The sequence below is a fragment of the Procambarus clarkii genome, chromosome 11 (genome assembly GCF_040958095.1).
Source record: "Procambarus clarkii isolate CNS0578487 chromosome 11, FALCON_Pclarkii_2.0, whole genome shotgun sequence".
NCBI lineage: Eukaryota > Metazoa > Arthropoda > Malacostraca > Decapoda > Cambaridae > Procambarus > Procambarus clarkii.
Window position 1 is genome coordinate 42,928,762 of NC_091160.1, and position 13,372 is coordinate 42,942,133.

General features: G+C 38.4%; 1 protein-coding gene across 3 annotated transcripts in view; it reads right to left on the reverse strand.

The window, feature by feature from the left end:
- The window catches only part of LOC123758447 (bridge-like lipid transfer protein family member 3B), a 95,849-nt gene that overhangs the window by 63,996 nt on the left and 18,481 nt on the right, over positions 1 to 13,372 (reverse strand). For all 3 annotated transcript variants that reach the window (XM_045742879.2, XM_045742880.2, XM_045742878.2), the window contains exons 8-9: positions 4,287 to 4,407; positions 694 to 844 (exon numbers count right to left, since the gene is read on the reverse strand). In XM_045742879.2, coding sequence (XP_045598835.1) covers positions 694 to 844; positions 4,287 to 4,407 — 272 coding nt within the window. The remainder of the gene's footprint in view (positions 1 to 693; positions 845 to 4,286; positions 4,408 to 13,372) is intronic.

The window sequence follows — 13,372 nt, forward strand, 5'->3', positions numbered from 1 at the left end:
TTAATATTTATTCTTAGATTCCTCATGTTCTTGTGATTTCATTGTCCACTCTGGCATTATTGCCAATCCCTTAAGCCAAGAGTCAAAGAATATTACATGTACCATAACACAGTGGATGTGGCCACACTTCATGGAACTTGCCATAAACTACTTCCAGTTATAGCACACTCTTCCTTTGTCGAAAATTTAGAACAGTGCAATAAAGTCCAGACCTTCGAGTGTTCAGAGATCTTGGCCGCTGCCGTATTTTGAGAACCCTGGCCAAAATATATATATAAAAAAAATTTGGCAATCAGGTAATATGAAGATATTTTTTCCTTATAAAAAATTACTAAAACACATTTTGCATATGCACTAATTTTTTGGGGGAAGAATAAAATTGTTGTGCAATACTGTACCTCATATGATGTTGAGCATACAGTAGTTAGCACAATTACCATTATTGGGGACAGGAAACCTGTATTTAGGTTGACTGAGTTTCCCCTAGGCCAACTACTGACCATCCCCAGGATAGAACCAACAACAACTGCTTAACTCCCGGATACTTATTTTCCATCTAAGTGAAAGGAGACTTGCCCAACCATTCTGTCCTGCCCGGGGACTGAACCCAGGCCCCTCAGTTGTGAGTCGAGGATATAGACTCCTGTGCTAAAGGACTCTTATATCAAGCCAAAGCCAATATCTTTGACGTACCTGGTATGAAGCATCGTGTCGTGTATGCGGAGGAGCACGAGAGAGAGGCGTGTGGGTGGATCGACTTGAGTTCAATGTGTCTGTAAGCAGAGTCTTAAACTGTGCTAAGGCAGCCTGAGCCCACAATGCTGGCCCACAATCCACACAATATCTGTAAGACATCACAATGTTTGTTTAACAATATTGTAATTAGCTACTAGCAAGTTACAGCAAATATTTCTAAACTTCTGTACATGAGTAATGTTTTAGGGTCCTACTTGACATATTATCAAGCAAATGTACTTCAACTTCTTATAATTTTATAGGACCTTTGTACTGTTGCGGGTAGTATTCTGGGGAAGGTCAGTAGCTGACCTGGAGGGTACGGTGGCATCGATAAGTCTAAGTACGGGTTTCCTGTCCTCAACAATGGCAAATAAATGGCAGGCCGACTGGCCGTTCATCAAGAAATTCATGGAATTTCACATCAATGAACAATGCAGAGCAGTATTCATACACCTAACATAATGGCCAGCATCTGCATCATCACATGACCCATATGCTTCAGCATCCGAGGGCAGCCAATCAATCTCCACTTCAGGCAACTGTAAACAACTTAATACATATCAACCACAAATTCCATGTAAACAATTTTGCACCATCCACTAATCTAAAATGATCAGAACTTACCATATTGGTGAGAATTTTTTTTTATTATTTCCCCAAGCAAGATTTTGAAGATAATGATCTTGCAGGATTTTTTGGCCGGTCTCAGTCAAGGGACAAAACTGTTATTTGTATGTACAGTATAAGGTATATCCAGAATGGATTTTTATGACTGGATAATAAATGTTACACATAACTGAAGGATGTATATATCTATAGAGATGTAATGGCAGCAACTGCTGACCAAAACTAATTATTTAATGAAATAACAGTGAAGAATTTGTTTTCAAGAGTACTGCTACAATAATACAGAGGACCCTCCAAACTCCAGTTCATACTGTTCTTAACCACGATTCGTATTGCAAATACAGATAATCTAAATTTCTGAATATGTAATGCCCCTCTTTTGCTCATTTATAACCCAATTTTTCTGGATTTCTCTATATGATAAAATATTTGTATGCATATCTGCATACAAATAATACTGTATATAAAACCAGCGTTGAATGTAATGAAATGCCATTTTCTGGGTGAGTCCCGGAGGCTTCCTGAAGCTATCCAAACTGATATGTGCCATATTAGCTCAGTGCCATCAGTCACAGGAGTCGTCATGCCTACCAGCACCACGAGCCAGAACCTGGCCCCCTCAGAGAGGCACAGGGAGTAATGGTCTATGAGCACTTTACATTTAAAGTACTGTGTGACATAATTGCCACTGACCGGGAAAGGACCCAGAAAGGTAGACGAATGAAAACAGACCACTGTCTGGTTGACCTGTGCAATCCACATTCAAAAAGATAAAAATAACTCCCCTAGAAAGAAACCCAACAAGCAATGCTTCATGCAACTAGCACTCTTGCTCATTAGCACTAACCTTCCCCTCCCATAGGGGATGCTGGGGAGCTGGCAGCCAACCACTCCAGTTCTTGAACGATGAAAACCGCCGACCGGAAGGAGGGAGGGTATCAGAGAGCCTCCGGGGCTCACCCAGAAAATAGCTTTTCATTACATTCAACGCTGGTTTTCTGTGGGGACCCCTGTCAACTCTGTGAAGCTAACTACCCAAAGATAAGTAAAAGGAGGGACTTACCTGGGAGACAACAGCACCACAGGTCTCAAAACTAGGAAGAGATAGACAGCCGCGACAGGCACCCCGAAGCCACACACGGCGGGGAGGGAGGGAACCGGAACGTTCATGAGATACCTGGTGGCCAGAAACCTGTTCAACTTTCAAAACACCCGTGCCAGAATCTCAACCCAAGACATGTTGCCAAAAACCGCTACTAGGGGAGCATACTTCCGAACATCACGGGTACGAGGGAAGACTGCAGGCTGGCTAGATTTGGTGACACTGCAGACAACCTGAAACACAAGAGCCCTTGAACATGTAACCCTTGAACAGCAGCAGCTCCACCAACACAGCATGATACAAAGAGACAGTATTAGGCATGAGATACCGATCCACAAAAAGCCTAGAGAAAGGACAAAACAACCTGGACTAAAATCGACAAAAACCGACGAAGATAAAGAAAATGATGCAAAGACTGCCAAGAAACTTCATACTGTTGCTGAGACGAAGACCTCAGGTGGGACACCATCAAAGAAGCCACCTGATCACCATACAAATGGCAATACATACACGACAGAAAGACCAGACGTGTCATGCGGAGCAATAAGGTGAACCAGCAAGGTACCTCACTGACCCGACCTGCTGAAAGAGGTGGAGCCGCAGAAAAATGCCCAGGTTCAGCAACTCGAACCATCACACTCAGAAACCCAAGGTTCACAATCTGTATAGCAAAATTTTTGCCAAAATTATAAACAACAAAATTGCTGATCTGAGAGGAGGGAAGAGCAGGGGTACCAAAAGCACTGGAAAATTACATGCAATGTATGATGAACCACACGAAAAAGTCATCATACTGTACTGAACAAATCCACAAGGGCCTTGATGGGGGTTTGAACTTATGCATGGGAAGTTCCCAGAACATCCATAACCCCATTTAAGTCATCATATTCATTTGCATTTTTTCCCCAGTAGCAAACATCCAAGCAAAAGATGAAGGTGTTCGATGCAAGAGAGGCGTAAATCACACCGCCAAACATGGTAATATTAATACGGAAAGGGAAGGAGGGGACAAACCCCCTCCCTCTCTTACAGCAAAAACCCCTGCCCAGACAATACAAGGGCCCAAGCAGGGACAAAGGGAGCCCAAGCACTCCAAGCAGACTCCCCCAAGCCCCGGGAACCCCCAACACAGGCCCCGGGGCAGAGCCCTCTTACATGCCCCATCGTCCCTGAAGAAAAGGCAGCATCCAGGGGAACTCTTCCAAGAAGGGAGTCTGCTGGGTTGACCCAGAAGCCTCGGCGGGGAAAATCGGCCTCAACCACCTCTGCGCCTGAATCGAAAGGGGCAGCCCCTAAACCACCCGAGCTAAACTCTGCCCAGACTCCAAAGCCCTCAGATGTTTGGGAATCCAATTTTCACCGAAAACCATCTGGCATTCAATTTTTTCCCCTCAGAATAACTTGAATTTCAGACTTGAACACCAATTTAGAGGAATCCACTATATGGAGGTCAAGGGTTTGGAAGGGTCCTCTGTAAAGTAATGACATACTGTACATACATTTACCACATAATGAAATAAATATTTGTGAGTAGAAGATAAGCCAACCCATCCTCTCAACTACTAGGTCACTTTTCATATGTTATGGAAACCAACGTTACAAATGCAACCTACCGAGAATAACGAATCACAAATATCTTGGGTTTTCTATACATTGGACTCGATAGGTCAGGCAACTGCTAGAGATCGTGTGTTTCTGGTTAGTTTCAGAGGTTAGATTTTTCTTGACATGGCAAATCAAGACGAAAACTACTACAGCAATGGCATCAACAGCCTACTTTTCCCCCTCACCCTTATATTATAAGTCATAAAGTACACACTTTATCCAGTGTCCTCTGTCACCAGCAGCCAGATGGTACGGGTAGAAATCCAGCTCTAGCTGACACAAGGCAACCTGGAGGGCAGCGCCCGTCGACAAATCTGGGTGACCCGACCGTCCCGCTGAAATCACAATTGTTTACATTCAATGACATTTTGCACTCATAAATGCATGAAAATAGACCATATCACCAGCCACATCACATATATATATCCTATACAATACAGGATAAAACATTAACATTTTCACCAACCTAGTATTATTTGGTGCCAATGTGCTGCACTAACAGTTAAGCTTCTCAGGCAATATACAAAGATTATTTACTAAACTGTTTTAGTCATTTTCACTAGAGCATCTTTCCTTAGCAATTTCAAAAGTTACTTAAGTCACTCAGCCAATAATACAAATATTGTATTGATCTTCTACAACAACAAGTTCATTCATTAAAACTGTTAAATATACAAACAATTACAATGAAACAATTGCATCGTATACAAAACACTGAGGAACTAGGCCCAGGCATCAATGCTATAAGAATATTTAATTACGAAGAAAATATTTGTTAAAATCCGACTCCACGGCACAGTGGTGTGGACCGGGGGTTACGAAGGCTGGATAGATTAAAGGGAAAAAATCAACCCTTTGAGGACAGTATTCCTGAAACTTTGTTTCCTTCACACGACTGATTTTTGGTTAAATTTATAAAAACATATACAGTATGTACAATAAAATTTGATATGACAAAAATGTACAAGAATTAACAATGGCATTTCTTACCTAAAAAATTTCCATATTAAAATTTGTTAAATGTTAAAGCTTAAAAAAATACAAAAATTGTAATATAAGTAAAGTAAAAGTAATTTGTAAGATATGCATATAAACAATTTTATTACTGCACATTGGCAATCCTACCAAGATGTTGCCAGGAAAATGCTATGACAATGTTTCAACATGGCAAGGAACATTTGTACAAATGTGCGACACTGTTAATGTGTGTATTTGTGAGGCATTGCGCGCAAAATTATAAAACCTGGACATGAATGATGACAGGAAAACAGCTGTCTGTACCATTATAAGATCCAGCCTGATAAAACTGCCTACGTACTCGAGTAATAGTAGTTGAACCGTCCACAAAGGGTTATATACAAATAAAAATGGAAACACATCTAAATGAATTCAGTTTGCAAGTGTCATGGCTACACACACACACTGGGTGCTGGGAAGACGGGACACCACGAGCATAGCTCTCATCCTGTAACTACACTTAGGTAATTACACTTAGGTAATTAAATACACACACATACACACACACACTCACACCATCAAACACCACCACCAAAGGTAGATTATAATTGAAGATGCGTCGTGTATGTCATTGCTGGTTAAATGAAGAGAAAAGAAATACGATGAAATACTTTATCTAAAACTGTTTCTTAGCAAGAAACAGTTTTAGATAAACAGTACAGTATTTTGTTTTCTTAAAACAGAAAATATCAGAAATGCCTGTCATTAATTTTTCTCAATTTGCCAGTCATAAATACATATGAAAATAAACAATTAGGCCAACCTTTCATTCATGTTTTCTAAAAATTTCAAGCACTCTAAATTATTACTACCAATGAACTACAGTACAACTAACATTTCCATTCAGTTACTGAAAAAATCACACTGTACTGAAGATTTTAACACGTTATAACAAATCTATTAGTTGAAACTAATAAGAGAAAAACTTATAGCCAGTGGATTTTAAAAAAATAGATACTATACAAATTTAACTTTTAATTCTTATAATTAATCTGTTTTGCCGGGGGAGAGGAATCCTGTGTATTTGAATACTTTAGGGTTAAATGGAGGTCTCCTCCCCCCAATGTTGAACTACTGTACTGATGTTCCCAGCATGAAACCCCCCATAACAGTTACTTAACTCATGGGCACCTAGTGACTGCTGGGTGAACACAGGCATTAGGTGACAGAAAATATTCCTAACCATTTCTGTCTTGCCCGGGAATCGAACCCAGGAACCGAGAATGATGCCAACTGTACTTCGTGAAAGTACTATCACAAGAAGATTAAAAATGTTATACATTTTCTCCAATAGTTCACAGATTTTCATGTTATAATCAATCAAATCTTATTATAAACAATGTTGTTATTTGAAATGAATGATAATTTCCCATTGAACATTTATAGTCTTTCATTCATTTAGATATACTGTTGCTTCAGCCCTAAAATGGCTACTAAAATTAATAACCACTTGAAAAGTTTGTAAAGATTCCACATTATTTTTTAAGTCCTCGTGGGAATGTCAAAACTCTGATTTATAGATATTAAAAGATAAATAACATTAAACAGTTAAGGGAAAACAGTTTAAGGAAATTAAGTCAATGGAAAAAAAGTAACCTTTGGCAGCCAGTAGATATTTTTGCACAATTATCACTTTCAGGGATAAGAAGCCTGTACTTAGGCATAACAAGTTACCCCTAAGTCAACTATTGACATAACTCAACAGTTGCCTAACGCCCAGGTACCTATTTACTCAAAAGTGAACAGAACCATCACTAACAAGGAAACGTGCCTAACCATTTCTGTCCTACCCAAATCCTCGATTTCTAGTCGAGAATATGGAGCTGTACTACAGGACGGACATCTCCCTATTACTTTTGTAAATCTATGTGCTTTGCAATCATGATATTTGCAACTGAAAGAAAAGTTAATTGACTAACGGTACAAATTTGATAAAGCAATTCAGCATAATGTGCCCCACAATTCCTCTCTGCTTCAATGAAGACTTTATGCATATTTCTGGTTTAGCCTCACACCTGATGCCCATATCTGTGAAAACAAAATTTCAATCAAGTATTTCCATCATATATTAATTTTAAATTTGTTCTCAACACAACCGTATGAAAAGCTCAAACGAAAGGAGCTTAAAAATGTACATGAAACACAAGAGTTGTTTGCATTGTTATGGGTGAGTTTACAGACGAACAGGTGCATTTGGTTAACGAGTGTCTGGAACACGACAGATCTTTGTGCAACCTGGGGAGGGAGGTCGGCCGAGTGGACAGCACGCTGGACTTGTGATCCTGTGGTCCTGGGTTCGATCCCAGGCGCCGGCGAGAAACAACGGGCACAGTTTCTTTCACCCTATACCCCTGTTACCTAGCAGTAAAATAGGTACCTGGGTGTTAGGCAGCTGTCACGGGCTGCTTCCTGGGGGTGGAGGCCTGGTCGAGGACCGGGCAGCGGGGACACTAAAAAGCCCCCGAAATCATCTCAAGATAACCATCTCAAGAAAACCATCTCAAGAAAACCATCTCAAGATAACCATCTCAAGATAACCATCTCAAGATAACCATCTCAAGATAACCATCTCAAGATAACCATCTCAAGATAACCATCTCAAGATAACCATCTCAAGATAACCATCTCAAGATAACCATCTCAAGATAACCATCTCAAGATAACCATCTCAAGATAACCATCTCAAGATAACCATCTCAAGATAACCATCTCAAGATAACCTGACAGCCGAGTGGACAGCGTTTAGGATTTGTAGTCCTGAGGTTCCGGGTTCGATCTCCGGTGGAGGTGGAGACAAATCGGCAAAAAGTTTCTTTCACCCTGATGCTCCTGTTCACATAGCAGTAAATCGGTACCTGGAAGTTAGACAGCTGCTATGGGCTGCTTCCTGGAAGGGGGGGGGGGTAACAAAATGGAGGCCTGGTCAAGGACCGGGCCGCGGAGACGCTAAGCCCCCAAGATCATCTCAAGGTAACCTCAAGATAACGTGTCCTCTCGCTTAATACACCACATTTTTAACCAGACAAATCTGCTAAAAATGCGATGTAATGTATTTGTAACAATTAAAGTCACATAATAATGACATTTTCTATGCCTCAGCCTTAATGGGTTAGGTGGGTTGCTGGGGTTCATACATTTGTGGTTAGACAAAACAGTTGCATTTTGAACAGAGTAGCAAATTGAGAAAACTGGCTAGATTGTGAACAATGAGAGCCATATTTACTCAGGATTACAATCATTCCCATCACAGCTGCAGACAAAAAATTATATCGCCTCAGTCATATACATACTCATAACTACAGGTATATGTGCAACACATTCCATCAAAAATGCATAAAGGATGTATGCAAAATGCATACAAAATGCAATAGGATTTCATAAACTCTTGAGTACAGTATCTTGAATTTTTTTGTATATGGTTAATAAAATTTGTACAGGGTGGGAAAAAAATTTACCAGTTTTACAATAAATATTCTATTGGCTAAAGATACCAATAAAACAATTTTTGTTTTTGCAACACAAACTTGAAACAATACATTTAACAGTTTCATAAAAAATTTAATGAAATTAAATTAAGGAAGCAATTAAATGAATGAGAAAATCCCTCATCACGTCCCCTACTAATCTTCTCATTCTCACTGAAAGAGTCATGTTAATGTGACTATTCTCTCTCTCTCTCTTTTAAATGTTATGTTACTTTTAAACTTTGGTTAAAAACCATCACAAACTTTTCCCATCCTGTTTATATAATTGAGAGAGCAATGGTGCAGAAGAAAAGCTTGCAACTGAGGACTCTTAAGTTTATCAGGCGACTACAATACCATTATGTTAATGATATTTTCCAGACATTGTTTGCGTCAAAAATGCTGTTCTAAAATGCTGCTCTAAAATGCTGTTCTAAAACAGTTCTAAGATAGTTCTAAAACACCCTCTAAAACATTTCTGTAAATCACAGATCTACAACACTGTTCTAAAAGACTTCTAAAACACAGTTGTAAAACACTGTTGTAAAACGGCATTCTAAAACAACGTTCTAAAACGCCGTTCTAAAATACTATTCTAAAACACTGCCTTCCAGGTAAGACTAAATAAAATTCTTTAGCACATACGTAATAGATCATCTCTTTTTATTTACTATATGTACATTAGACAACCGTTATTACACAAAGTTGTACTTCTGTACTTTCCATGTATTTTCCCATGCCAAATTTAATTAATTAAGAATATAAGAAGTTCCTAAGATATGAAAGTGAACGTAAGGGAAAATGTGGCAAGAATGTGGTCACTGCATAGGAAGTAGCAGAGAATATGACAGTTTTTTATGCAAGTAATTATTAAAAAGAAGGCACCAAGCTGGGAACACTATTGAACACCAGATTGTTTTTTTGCTAAAAATGCATGAATTGAACAAATCTACAAGGGCCGTGACGAGGATTCGAACCTACGTCCGAGAGCATCCCAGACGCTGCCTTAATCGACTGAGCAACGACATGGTAAAAGAATGTCGTAGCTTTTCCCATGTCATAGCTCAGTCGATTAAGGCAGCGTCTGGGATGCTCTCGGTCATAGGTTCGAATCCTTGTCATGGCCCTTGTGGATTTGTTCATTTGATACATCACACTATTGTGATTTCTGCGTGCATGAATTGAGATTTAACTTATGACAGCTCATGTGTAATACTGACTGTCTAGGAAGCAATCAAGATACTGCTGCTATTGGTTTACCGACAAGTCTTCCGAGATGATATCAAGGATGGAAGATTATTGTTGTTGTAGAAGACTTTAATTTTAACAAACTCATTTCCTATAATGCTTATGCAGGCCAATGTAGGCAATATAGTCGAGATAATCAGTGACCTCTAGAAGGAACCAATCAAATCCCTCTCTGAAGTAATTTTTATATGTCCAAAGTAGAGTATTGAGAAGTCTTGGATCCTACATGTCTACAGTTCTCTCTCTATATATACAAAATGCAAACTTACTTTTCACTGGTGATATTTTGAACATTCTACTGTGCTATCCACTGTTGAAATACATTATTTAAGGAGATTTGGAACCAATCCTTTCAGAATTTTGTAAGTATATGACTATAGTATTACAAGGGTACAAATGACAGTCGTTTGTGCCTCAATATTAGCGAACTTCAAGCCTGCCGACACGAACGCAATGCTATAGTTAGTGTAGGAATCCAGAACTGCAACCTCCTCTTTTAACTTCCAGTATTTTACCCACATGTCAGTGGCACCATATATGATCCAACTCTGTTGACCAAACCACACACTAGAAAGTGAATAGACGACGACGTTTCGGTCCGTCCTGGACCATTATTAAGTCGATCTAACTCCCGAAGTAATTACCAACAGGAGGCACAAAGCCTAGTATACTCTTCAGCACAGACTGTGGCATAGAACAGTAAAAAAAAGTCCTAGATATTATTCAACATGTGAACACGACAGCAAAGGTTCATGACACAAGTGATGTCACAAGTGTTGGATTCACCAAGGATTATATCGAGGGACAAGTAACCAAAAGGAATGTCTACTCACCTGAGCCTTAGTAGCATTTTACTGTACACAGAAAATGTCAAAAAGTCCTTATGTACAAAAAAGTTCAAATAATTCATTAATAACATACCTTCAAATGTACCAAATTCTTTTAACACAATATTTTAAGAATTACAATCTTAACCAACAAAACGCAAACCAAGTTAGAGAAGTTTTCCATTTAATGGCTTTAAATTACTTTATTAAAGGTTAATGTTTCATTCCTAAGAGTCCAAAGTTTGTGAAAAAGTAGGCAAGGGAAAGTAGAGTAAATAATGTGAAGTGCTAAAAAATATGAAGGCTCCTTCATGAAACGAAGCAGCTATCTGAAAATTTAATTAAAATTATTTTGAAACAAGTGAAATATTTGTATTTCTTTTAAATAGCATTAACAAATAAAGGACGAGCAAAGACATTCAAAATTTTTCTCCCAAAATGGGAACAATTCTAAATTATTTCCCGGTATTAGCAAATACCATTCAATATGTTTGATTACTGTCGAGGGGCAAATATACGTAGGAGTCTAACAACTTAGCAATACCATTCAATATATTTGATTACGGGTCAAGGGTCAAATATTCATAGGAATCTAATAACTAAATAAAGCCTGACATTAAAAGGAAAGGAGAGCTCTAACGTTGTATTTTATTTTTTCCACATTTAGATAACTGTTCTAAGAATCAAACCCACACACACGAAATTAATGACAGTGCCCTTAAATGACCCTTACCATGTCCCTTCATGACTTGGTAAGGGTCCAGGGGCCAGATTCACAAAGCAGTTACGCAAGCACTTACAAACGTGTACATCATTCCTCAATCTCTGACGAATTTGGTTACATTTATTAAACAGTTTACAAGCATGAAAACTTCCCAATCAACTGTTGTTATCGTTATAAACAGCCTCCTGGTGCTTCGGAGCTCATTAACTGTTTAAAAATTGTAAACAAAGCCACCAAAGATCGAGAAAAGATGTACAGGTTTGTAAATTTGCGTAGCTGCTTTGTGAATCTGGCCCCAGGACAGACCAAAACATCATTACTTTCATTTCATTTCATATGCGTGAGTCAAGTTATCTGTTTCAGCCACGTCATTGTGACGTTTTCTCCGCAATTGTTCTCGCATTATACTTGAAGCGATAATCAAGATCCCAGTATCCAGCTCTGACAATCATCTCTATTTAATGATACGTTGAATGTGATATATTATGTTATGATCGTAACATGCCTTCACACATTTTTTTACACAAAGGTTATGAGGACCCAACACATATCCTCTTCTATCAACTATTCCCATTGTATCAGTTCACATCAAAACATAAAACTCCTCATCAGCTTTATTATAAATATACAGTATTCATATATCGATTGCAAAATTTTTCTGAATAAGCTGAAAGCGTCAATAGCTTTCCTAACAAGAAGAAAAAACTTTAAATGTTACTATATACACGTACGCAAGTTGTGAGCGTAGAGTTTAAACTATTACATAATGTCCATGTGATCACACACACTATCATTATTTGAAATTTAAATAAAATTTAAAATTACTCCACCTCAGATTTACAGGAATGTTAAAACAAAACAATATTCTTGTATTATGTTGCAAACATTTGTCTAAAAAAAAAAACTAAAAAAAAAAGAAAAGAAATGATTGTGGTCTATGGTGATGTGCCACGACTCAACAATCACAGGGCACAGTAACCTTATGTACAGGTGTGTAACAAGCAGTAAGTATAGTGTACTACGAGGCTAGGCCACAATAACTGCGCACAATACAAGCCTCGGTGGTATCACCAGTGGCAACTTTTCATGCAAGGATCATCTTTTCTACAGTCTCAAGTCTATAAGTATTCTCTTACCTCCTTCAAAATTCAAGGAGCATGTTCAAAGGAAAATTTTTGCAATGTTTTTAGAAAATCACTAAACTTCATTCAGGTGTAAATCTAAATAAATTTTCATTACAAATAACAGAAACATTTAAAATTACAAAAGAAAAAGAAATACATGAAATCAAACGAGAAATATTGATTATAAAATTAAAGTAGAATATGTTTCCCAGTGTTTAATGAAAGCTAAATCTCTTAATATATTATCGTCAAGGCAAGGAAAAAAGACAAGCTAATTTTCTAAATATTCTCTCCACTGAAATCCTGATCACTACATGCTTAAGCCCAGGTCAAATGGAATTATTTGTCTCATAACTTTACACGAGAGGAACAAATAACTTATAATTTGCAATAATATACTTATGATTCTACTATTTCATGAAGAAATGGTTTAGAGGAATACACCTTTTCTGGGCCTGAGCCCTAGTGGTTCCCCAGCTCCAGGTATTACAAAAGGCCAATTAAATATAAGGTATTCAAAAGACTCAATGCCTACTGGAAACACAGCCTTTGTAGTTACTCCTCCATCCTTCAAGGTGGGAGGGAGCAAATGAGGATCAGATCAATTGAAACAGCCTTACTACCCTATATAATGAGTCAAATAACACCCACCCTCCCCTTGAGAATGTTTGGAAACTGTTTACAATGAAGAAATATAAATTTCTGTCAACTACTCATCTATCAGAGCTCCTTTCTGTGCCGCTGTAGGGTGGCATCCCAACACACCCACCTTTACAACCAGTCCTCAATCTCAAGCCCAGAACAACCAAATACCCTACAGTACAGGTAAAAGGATTGGAAATGGGAGTCACCAAGCTTAAGCCCAGATATGGGTGTTTCATTACACTCAACTCTAC